Source organism: Orycteropus afer, unplaced genomic scaffold, assembly GCF_000298275.1.
Source record: "Orycteropus afer afer isolate SDZICR_OR568_19922 unplaced genomic scaffold, OryAfe1.0 scaffold00083, whole genome shotgun sequence".
Taxonomy (NCBI): Eukaryota; Metazoa; Chordata; class Mammalia; order Tubulidentata; family Orycteropodidae; genus Orycteropus; species Orycteropus afer.
The window spans coordinates 3,447,859-3,458,722 of NW_006921670.1; the positions used below are offsets into that span (position 1 = coordinate 3,447,859).

At 53.6% G+C, this 10,864-nt stretch overlaps 1 protein-coding gene and 3 non-coding genes across 4 annotated transcripts; all 4 read right to left on the minus strand.

The window, feature by feature from the left end:
• Window positions 1–2,255: 2,255 nt before the first annotated feature.
• RPL3 (ribosomal protein L3) lies at window positions 2,256–9,042 on the minus strand. The gene is given in 11 exon segments (XM_007941678.2): window positions 2,256–2,300; window positions 2,581–2,700; window positions 3,077–3,172; window positions 3,426–3,527; window positions 3,948–4,108; window positions 4,696–4,882; window positions 5,888–6,023; window positions 6,666–6,834; window positions 7,822–8,014; window positions 8,894–8,997; window positions 9,000–9,042. Coding segments are annotated over 11 exon segments (1,356 nt in total).
• On the minus strand, window positions 4,531–4,624 carry LOC122150062. The gene has a single exon (XR_006163468.1). It is a non-coding gene; the product is annotated as a small nucleolar RNA U83B (small nucleolar RNA).
• Window positions 6,024–6,077, minus strand: LOC122150063. Its single transcript, XR_006163469.1, has one exon. It is a non-coding gene; the product is annotated as a small nucleolar RNA U82P (small nucleolar RNA).
• On the minus strand, window positions 8,364–8,429 carry LOC122150060. Its single transcript, XR_006163466.1, has one exon. It is a non-coding gene; the product is annotated as a small nucleolar RNA SNORD43 (small nucleolar RNA).
• Window positions 9,043–10,864: the final 1,822 nt, after the last annotated feature.

Sequence of the window (10,864 nt, forward strand, 5' to 3'; positions counted from 1 at the left end):
GTCTAATGTCCTGACTGCTGGTCTTCCTTGCAGGTGTATAGTATTATCATATCAGTGACAGTTATTGACAAAGCTTCAGGATAGATCTTGAATGTTCTTTTTGAAAATGAATACATTTCTCTTCAATTATCATTCCTGGCATAGATCATTCAGAATGGCCAACACCAGTCCATTTCAACTCACTAATGCTTTGGATATTTATCTCCCATTTTTTTTTGTTTGACTTCCAATTTTCATAGATTCATACTTCCTGTGATGTAATGCATTGAGCAAATGTGGTACCCAAGATCTCTTTAAGTGTTAAAAAGCAAAGATATTCCTTCAAGGACTAAGGTGCACCTGACCCAAGCTATAGTGTTTTCAATTGTCTCCCACGCATGCGAAAGCTGGACAACGCATAAGACTGAAGAATGGTGTTGACCAAGAATATTAATTATGCCATGGACTTCCAGAACAAACAAATTTTTCTTCTTCGAAGTACAGCCAGGATGCTATTTAGAAGCAAGGGCTTCGGCCCCCCACTTTGGGTACTACCAGGAGGGACCAGACCCTGGAGAACATCATGTGTGGTACACGTCAGCAAAAGAGGCCGACCCTTGGGATGCGACCCACAGTGTGCCTGCAGTAATGGGCTCACACATCAACAGTTGTGAGGGTGGCACAGAACCAAGCAGTGTTTCATTGTGCCACATATAGGGGGTCAGTCAGAACCACCTGGATGGCACCTAACAAAAATTCACCTTGTACATTCCATGTCCCAATTATTAATGGATGCTTGCAACACTTTCTTCTCATTTTGAGTCGGGCCACACAAGCAAACACAGGTCCCCCATGCTTCACTCCATCATTAAGGTTGTTGACTCTACTCCCAGTTGCTTATGAGTTCCTTCAAGGTTCTCACTGGACTCTATAGATCACCAGGTCCTCCTTCCTAACTTCTTAGTCTGTGAACTCCTGTTCAATCCGCCCATGGGTGACCCCTCTGGCATCTGAAACACTGGTACCATAGCTCCCAGCATCACAGCAACATGCAAGCCACCACACAGCTGCCAGGTGGTAGAACACAAGGCACTTGCCCTTTGAGGAGCTCAGTGGAGCTGGGACTGGGGAAGATCAAGAGGTAGACATCAAGAGGCAGGCGGGTGTGGCACTTACATGCTTCAAATCCTGTCTCCAACAGCAACAGCCTGCAAGGCAGCACCAAGGAAAGGACAACTGAACACAGGCGGCTCAGCACACCCCCTGCCGCGACGTGCTTCACACACAGACATCCCTGAACACAGGCTTGCTGATGCTAACAGATTTCCATGGAGACTTAATTGATGGAAGGTCTGGCCACCAACCCGAAAAAACCAGCTAATGCAAATCTCACGGCCCGTCAAGGTCCAGTCCTCCAGCCATCTTGGCAATGGTACAGCACTGAGCAGCGTTGCTTGCTGTGCACACAGCTGCCAGCTAACACCAAGTATGTCAGGAACTGAGCTGGGTGCTTCATTGAGGCCATTCCAGTTAGGCCTGAGAGGGTCAGCAACAGGCCCAGAACTCCTTCAGGTGCTGTAGCTTTGGGGGGGGGGGGGCACTGAGCAGGGCCAATGGCCTCTGTGCCTGCACTTGTGGGGGCCTGGCCCTGCTAGAGGCTCTTCTGGCCCCCAGTGCAGGGAACCTGGGCAGGCCACTTAGCTCTCCTGCAGTTTCTCCAACTGAGCACTCCAGAGTGCACCTATCTGCTCCAGGGGTGGTGCAGGACCCCACAGAACCCAGGAACAGAACTGGGAGCACCACCACACCCTCCTACATGCACAGCACCCCTCCTGGCTCAGCCCTCCCTAGGCTGCCAGCTTACAAAAGGGCCCAACAAGCCTTAACTAGAAGCTGCCCCTGCCGGGCGGGATTAAGGCAACGCATTCAACCAAACCCATGAGAGTCTGCCCTGCTGAGCACCTGCCAACTGTCACCTCACCCCCCCCTCCGTCGTCACAGCATCCTAGGCAAACAATTCATGTCTACACCACAGGCAGGAGCCTCACCCAGGTGACACACAGCAGAGCTTGCTGCTGGAGGTGGGGCAGGCCCAGGACTGGCAGGACTCCCCCACCAGGTGCAGCTGATGACAGCTCCCCTCTGGGGCCCCAGGGCCATCGTGTGTGTGGCCTTCCCAGCCCTGGCTGCTTTCTGGGACAAAAATTCAAGAGGCCAATGTCACTGGAAAACCATTTTTATTGAGATTCCACCAGCTGCACAGTCGCCTGGTGGCACTAAGCACCTTCTTCCTTTGCAATTCGGTCCTTCTTAAGTGGTCCCTGTGGAGACAGGTGTGGGGGTGAGGTCAGAGGAGAGGAAGGACAAGGAGACTGACTACCCACTGCTGAGTGGATTCCCCCAAGGAGTGCAGAGTGGGTTCAAACTGCCAACCTTTCGGATAGCATTCCAGCACTTAGCCACTGTGCTGATCCAGGGCTCCTGACCCCATTCTATGGGGGCCAGCACTCTAGGTCAGTCTGCGTGGACTCGAGGTTGCCTTGCACCTCCCAAGACCAAAGGCTAGCAACTGATAGGCCCCAACAAGCTCCCACAACTCACCATGAACGCTTTCTTCTCTTCCACAGTCTGGAAGCGGCCATGGCCAAACTTGGAGGTGGTGTCAATGAACTTGAGGTCTATCTTCTCCAGGGCCCGTCGTTTGGTCTGTACCAGCAAGGACTGTGGGGCAAGAAGCAGTTAAAAAGACAGGCCTTTGTGAGCACGTCAACTCACCCCACCACCTGTGAACGTGCCATGTGCCGAGGAAGACAACCATCCTAGACTGAAGCCTCCAGCCTCTGAGACGACAATGTGCCCAGCTTCCCCAGCAAGCACCCTCCAACACAGGCGACAAGGATGCACAAGAGGCCAGACGAGGAATTTCCTGCCTCAGGACTTCAGTCTACATTAGCAATACCTTCCTTCCTTCCCTCCCTTTTAACTGCCCAACAGGGTGCCCATGTTCTTTGACCCTGACCCGCTCAGAGCAGAGCCCTGCCACAGAGCCCTGGTTCAATGCCCTGCCCCCAAGCTGCCAGCAGGGGCCTGGCCTCACCTTGCGGAGAGTAAGCACTCGCTTCTTGGTCCCCACCACGCAGCCTTTCAGCATGACAAAGTCATTGGTTACTTCACCGTAGTGGACAAAGCCACCCTAGGAGAAAAGACCCAGGGATCAGTAAGGATCGAGGGTGGGGGCTGGAAACAGGTAACAGAATCCCACAGGCTAGTTAAGGCGTGCCCGACACAGGGAGCACACAGCTGGGCTCAACTAACGCATCTGTAAACAGTCAACGCATCTGTAAACAGTCAACGTGATAATCACCTGGCCCCCACACCACAGCTTCACAGGCCACCCAGCCAGGCCTCCCCTACATCAAAGGCCTAGAGGAGACAGCATTACTCACCAGAGGGTTGATGCTCTTGTCAGATAGATCATAGTCAGTGGAGGCATTGTTTTTGATCAGTTTGCCATCCTTGATAAGGTAGCCTTGGCCGATCTTGTATATCTAAACAAAAAAGAATTTGAATATAAACACTTGGAAAAGAGGAAACAAGGCTGGCTGCCTAGCAGCCCTGAGGTGCCCATAACCCAGACAGGGAAGGCTGGCGGGTCAAAGGACTATTAAGGTCAGTAACCCACAGTGAGCTGGCCTGCAAAGGACTCGGGAAAGCAGCTGTGACCTGTCCCAGTGAGGAGCTGCCCAGTTCATGGCCTGGGCCTGACTAAAGACACTGCAATACAATAGACGTCTTCTCCCTGGTCACACCAAATGGCAGAACCAGAACTGTCCCCACTGCAGCCCAGGGCCTACTCCATGTGGCAGCAGAACCGAACAGTGCTTCCACAGGTGGGATTCCCCACTCCCAATCCTGGGATCTTTTCCTGACCAGGGCCCACTGTCCTCACACAGCTCAGAAGGTCTCACCTTCTTATTGATCTCAGTGCGGTGATGGTAGCCCTTCTGCCCAGCACGTGCCACAGAGAAGGCCACGCGGGCAGGGTGCCAAGCCCCGATACAGGCAACCTTGCGCAGCCCTCGGTGGGTCTTGCGGGGCAGTTTCTTGGTGTGCCAGCGGCTGGTGACCCCTGGAACAGACACAACATGCTGTCACTGTTGTCACATCAGGGTCTGGGCCTCACCCTACCGCCCCTTCTCTGCTATGAATGCCCATTTGAGGTGCCAGTACAGAGAAAACACCATACTAAAATGATTACCACCTGAGGAGCTAAGAAACAAGGTACAGACAGAGGTGGACTTAACCCAGCTGTCAGACCTCAGCGGGTTCATTTTTTATCAGACTGAATACACACCTGGACAGAGACCCTCAGTCCCATGTCTGGGTGAAAAGAAAACATGTGTTAAGCCCTCAAGCCAAATGTGGACACGCCCATCAGTATCCATTAGTTTAGGTTCCCCAGAGGCAAGAGACCCCAACCTTTTAATCCATTCACTGTGGCTGTAGACAGGTTCAGACCCTTGCCAACTCCCTGATGCCCCTAGCCACAGGGCTGTTCTCAGAAGGAAGGCAGCAAGGAATGTTTCCTCAGTCTGACTCGGGAGCTGTACCCAGCACACATTCCAGATCCTCATCACTGAACAGCTGGGCTTGAGACCACCAAGAGCCCCTCCCCACAAGGGCAAGCCAGCAACCTGTGGCCCCCCCGAGGCTCACCTTTGTAGCCCTTGCCCTTGGTCACCCCGATGACGTCAATCATCTCATCCTGCCCGAACACCTGGCTCACGGGCACCTGCTGCTCCAGCCTCTCCCGGGCCCAGTCCAGCTTCTCGGCCACCGTGCCTCCATTCAACTGGATCTCCATCACGTGGGCCTTCTTCTGGCGCAGGGGGAGCAGGCGCATCTGGGGGGGGGGAGGCGAGATGTCCCTGAGCCTTGTGCACGTCAGGCTCCCCTCCAGCAGAGAGGCTGGAGCATGTGGTCCAGGTAACTGAGTAAGGTCCCTCTGAACCTTGTTCCGGTTTCCCCTACCAGCGAAACTGAACGACCTTCCTACTGCAACCGGCTTAGCTCCCCACCAGGTTCAGGCCATTTCTGAATACTGGTGCTAGTCCAGGGTCAGAGACAGGTTAGGCCCATGCCAACAGATCTGACCAGGTGCGGAGACTAACTCATCCAGGTTCCTGACAGCTCCTCCGGGGTACAGCACTAGTCATCTAGCCTTACACCCAACATCTGGAGACAACAGCAGTCAAGCTCATAAGCTCAACATGGAACTTCGTCACGGCAAGAAACAAGCACCAGGCTCTGATGCTGCCTGACACGTGCCACGTGGCCAGCAACGAGGGACTCATGCCTTGGAACTTAGAGTGGCCAGTGGCCACCACACTGCACAGCAGACTGGGCTGCCAGGTCGACACATTCTAACCAGGCAACCCACAGGCTTGGCTCTCACTGAGTCAGGTTTAACACACACCCAACCAGCCTCAGCACCACTTTCAGGCTGGCATTTCACAATGTTGAGTCACCAGTGAAGAGCTGTTTTCCTGAAATGGGGTATGGTTTCCCTACTCAAGAGCCCAACAGGGGACACAGTGCCCTCTGCTGGCAACAGAGCCACCTAAGCATTAAGTAGGGAGCTGGATGCCTCCTTGGGCCTGTCTAGTCCGTTCTTAAAGTGGCCTCAGGAATCCACTTGGTGGGCTGTGTTGCTTTTGAACGTCGAACAACCCCAGAGTGCTCACCAGTCTCCTCCACTAGGAGATAACGTGTAAGGAACCCGAACCAGCCCCGGAACCCGAAACAGTCATCAACCTGAGCCGACAGTTAAGCACGTGAATGAGGTGACAGCACAGGATGCCTCCAGACAGAAAGCTCGGGCGGTCCCCCTGTGGGGCAGAGTGCTCACCTGGGTGTGGGCAATGATGCGGATGACCTGGCAGTACTTCTTCATGCTGCTGAAGTCCTTCTCCAGCTGCTTCTTGCCATCCTCATCCTGCCACTTCTTGCAGTACTTGGTGAAAGCCTTCTTCTTAGATTTATGCCTTCAGGAGCAGAGCAGAGTCGGGGAGTGGCCGGGCGCAGGCCTTCATCACCCCGGGAGGGGTGAGCGGAAGGCACAGGGGCACCAGGACGGGGTGGGGCTCATTGCCAGCTTCAAAGAGCCTTTTCCACTGGCAAGCGGAGCCTGGGATGGAGCTCATCGGGCAGAGCCGAGCGGAGCTGAGCAGAGGTCCACAGGTTAATGCAAGTTATGGCACTCAGAACAGACACACTCCTCGCTCCAGCTGTGACACTAACAGGCTGCTAGAATGTTCCATCCTACTCCTCAGGGGGAGGGAGGGAAATGGACAACTCAGGCAAGTCCCAAGGCGTTGCTCAGAACCCATCTCCAGGCAGCAAGGCCTGCGTGGAACTGTCCTGGCTCTTCTGATTTCCAGCTGGGATTCCCAAACTCTCCAAGCAACCAAGAGATCAGCTGCCCTCACCCCGACAAACCCAGCACCCACAAACGGAAACTCAGGATGTCAAGGGACCAACACTACTCTCAGTTCACAGAAACTTGAGTGGCCCCTCAAGTCTTCCGATCCCCTAATACTGTTCTTACACCAGCAAGTGAAACGGGACAAGCAGCCCTTCCCGTGGGGCACAGGGCTCTCCTCTCTCCGTTCGGCCACCCCACTTACCAGTTCTTGTAGAAGCGCCGTTTGCACTCATCACTGATGTGTTCTGCAAACACGGTCTTGAAAGTCCGGAGACCTCGAGGAGTTTCCACGTAGCCCACAATGCCTACCACCACCATGGGCGGCGTCTCCACAATGGTCACAGCCTCCACCACTTCCTTCTTGTTCACCTCTGCAAAAGACCAGGCCATCGGCCTCAGCTGGGCTAGCCCCTCGCCCCTCCAAGGGGGTGTGGTGTTTCATAGAATAATAAGCAGGGCAGCAGGGCAAGTACTTCATTAAATGCCCGTTCAGACGGGAGGGCAACTGGCCTGAGCACACAGGGCGCTGTGAGGTAGAAATACCCACAGCGGGTGTCTGCACGCAGCCCGTCTCACTCAACACACCCGCGTGTGCAGGAACCTACATCTTTAACGCTACCCAGAATACTCATCTACCTCCTATTTCCCGTGTTCATTCCCTAGTTACCTACACAACACCAGTATGAAGGCTGTAATGGGGTAGGAGTAACTAGGCTGACAATATAAACTGCCTCATCTTAGCATAGGAGCTCTGGTAGCGTAGTGCCTAAGGCACTTGACTGCTAGAAGGAAGGTCAGGCAATCTACTTCCGTAGTGATACTGCCTCAGCAACCCAAGGAGGGGTCGCTATGAGTCGGATCCGACTTGACCGCACAACAACAATCTTAACATCTGAGTCCCTGAGTGGTGCAAGGGATTAAGCACTTGAGAGCTACACAAAAGGCTGGCCGTTCAAATCTGCCCAGAGCTGCTTTGGAAGGCAGTAGACTTATGTCTACTCTTAATAAATGGGATTCATCAAGAATCAGGATCAATTCAACAGCAACTAACAACATCCGTACCTACAACGACTTATTCCATACCATCCTATCCTTCTCCTGAACTTCCCTCCGATTTTAAGGCCCATGAAAACACGTGCAGGGTTCGGTGCTGCCACTAAAACTCCAACACAGGCCAGCTTGTATTCCAGTCACACCAGCCCCCAAACCACAAAGCTCGTGCACGCCTGTGTGGCTCTTGGCCAACGTGCCACCACGCTCCCCGGTAAGCTACCCCGTCACCCCCAGGAGTCCGCCTCCCAGCCACCCGTGCCACCCCCCGCCTACCCCCCCCCCATGAAAGATGGCGCCACACTTACTGGACCCTGGCCTATCGACCTCCCGCACGATGTGGGTCATGCCGGCCTTGTAGCCCAGGAAGGCTGTGAGGTGCACAGGCTTGGTGGCGTCATCCTTAGGGAAGCTCTTCACCTTCCCGCGGTGCCGGCTGCTGCGCTTCCGAGGCAAGAAGCCCAGGGACCCGTGCCTGGGTGCCGAGAACTTCCTGTGAGACTGGGAACAGCGACCGCCGTGACTATCCACGCTCAAAAGCAGCTCTAACGCTTCCCCGGATCCCAGCCAAGATTCTCGGCGCCAAGAACACTAACCATTCACCACCGATCCTGCTTCCCTGACGGTTTCTAGGATCACATAAGCGCCCGGATCGATCGTTCCCTACTGAAAACAATGACCCATCTTTTTCTCCACCTGTCCATTCATTTATGAGTCACAGCGATCCTTCACGGGTCAAGTTTCTGACCACAAAAGGGCAGCTGAGGAACTGACCAGTTATCGCTTAAAGTCGTCTCCCTCCAGCTCCAGGACGGAGACCGGGAACGGAGGCCACCGGAACTGACAGAGCCAGGTCAGAACATTGACAATCAGCACAGAGCTCTCTGTCCGCCCGTCAATAGGCTCATCATTTGTGGTTTCTGTCAACTCCAGAGGCCATGCCAGTTGTCCTTCACAATGGGGCCTCAACAACCCTGAACCGAAGTCCCGCCCCCCTTCCGGCATCTCGCTTTAATCTCTCCACCTCCCAGTTTAACAAAGATTGTTAAGCGTCAGCTTCCCCTAGCCCAGATTCTACTGCTCTAACAGGCCAGGACAAGTGCGCAGGCGCTGAATCCCGATCAGCATTAAACTGATAACACGTGGGACAGAGCATGGAACGTCGGGCCCAGTCAACCCGCTGGCCCCGTGGCTAATCCTCCATGCGGCCATTTCTTCGGACCTCCACTTTCAAAAAATAGGGCTGGCTTCGGACCCCGCTAAGTTCCCCGTGCCTCTAAAGCAGGGCCCAGGCGCCAGCCGAGCAGAGATGGCGGCGATGCGCCACGGATTCGGAATCCGGGCACCGCAACCCGGTCTAGCCGCCATTACAGTACGTACCATTTCCTCGTCAAATTCCGCCGGTAGAGATCGGCGGACGTTCGGTGCGGATATATAAAGACAGTATGGTCCCGCCCCTTCCGGCGTGCGAGCGGACGCCTGCACGGTCGTCGGGTCGCGGGGCGGGCACAGTCACCACTTCCACGCATGCTCTTCCAGGAGGTAGAGGTCAGCTAAGGAGACACGGATTCGAGTTCCTAGGACGAGTGGCAGCGTTCAAAAGTAATGAAAAGCCGCTGAGCCGCAGGACAGGGGTTTACCATGCAACAGATTTACGGCGCTCTGCCAGTATGGTAAAACGTTCTGTTAACGCAGAAGAAAAATGGCTGCGTTGCTTTTCATATGAACTGCGGACATCATTGCAATTGAATAACGCGATATGGGTTTGACACTGGCTGCAACACTGGGCTCAAACGTAGCAATGATTGTATGGATGGCGCAGGACGGGCAGTGTTTCGCTATGAGATGGCACCTAACAACAACATGGGCTTAAATTCCAAAGCGCTTTAAAGCACGCATATCCCGTTCAGTTCCACCCAGTGGGTCAGCGTTTTTAACTATTTTGCAAGTTGGGAAGCAGGCTCGGTGCGGTGAGACAAGTTGCACCGCTCTCACCAACTCTTGAAAAGCTGAAACTCTAGTTTCCTGGCGCCCAACGCTGCGCTTCTTCCAGGACACCGACTTGGCCTTTTCTGAGTCCTGATTTGAGCACCCAGCTCTGTAACCCCGTCTCAGCCTTTCTTCCCAGCATCCAGCTGGAGTGGCCCGCGATCCTGAGGGTCCCCAAAGCGGTGAGCGGTCTCCAGCTCTACGGAGCCATCTCGATTGGGAGGCTCCAGCTGCCCGGTCTCGCAGAGCCGGGCCTGTGGGCCCATGGACTCAGCCCTCCCTGCCTTCCGGACCCTCTGCATGACAGGGCCTTGCTGATCTCTGCAGGGTTCCCGGGGCGCCTCTAACTGCGCTCCTTCTCTCCAAGCTTGCTCCCTCCGTATCCTTCTTGTTAATCAATCTCGTCTTACTACTTTCCGTGGCTCGGCATCTCCTCAGGGTTAAGCATTAGCCCCTGAGATTGGCGCCCAAGGTTCTAGTCCAGCCTCATCACTCCCTACACACTCACACTCACTCCTGTCTTAACTTAAGTTCCTCCTTCCCACCCCATTATGTTATGTTCTTTGATTCTGGGCCTGGCCTTTGCTCCCACCATTTTTTTCTTTTAAAAAAAAAAAAAAAAAAAAAACTTTTAACCTTCAAACCTCCCCAAAGGGCAGTAGTGGGAGAGGTCCTCAGTCACTGGTTGGAAACCTTTGGGCCTAATATGTTTCCAAATTAAGCATTTTTCAAGTTTTCCAAAGGTAATGTGGTGCCCCCATGTTGTATATTATTTAATCCTCCCAGCACTTTTTAATCAAACATTATTATTTCCACAAGGAAACATGAATATTCAGAGTGTGAGATAAATACCGACAGCCTCACGTTGGTTCAGGACAGACTTGGCTGACGAAAGCCTTCAAGTCAGTTCAGATTGTGCCACCAAATGAGTTCAGGTTTTTTGAGTTCAGACTTGCAGCTGGGATTATGGCTCTGTGTTGTCCCCTTTTGACAGAGAAGGCTAAGCTTTGGACAAAGGGATTCACAGTTGGACAAAAGTCACACGGTTAGTGAAGGACAGCCCAAGTCTGTCTGCCTCAACGTTGAGTTTTCTGACATCTGTCTTGTTATCTGTTGTTCTGTGTGCCAATGAGTAGATTTCGGCTCATAGCGACCCTGGGTGACAGAGAAGAACTGTTCCTTAGGGTTTTTCTAGGCTCTAGTCTTTACGGGAGCAGATCGTCATATGTTTTCTCCATCAGAGCCACTATGGAGGTTTGAAATGCCAGCCTTTTGGTTAGCAGCTGAGCACTGAACTGTTGCACCATCAGGAATCCCTTTGTTATCTAGGACTGTTGTTGTAATGTGCCGTCGAGTCGGCCC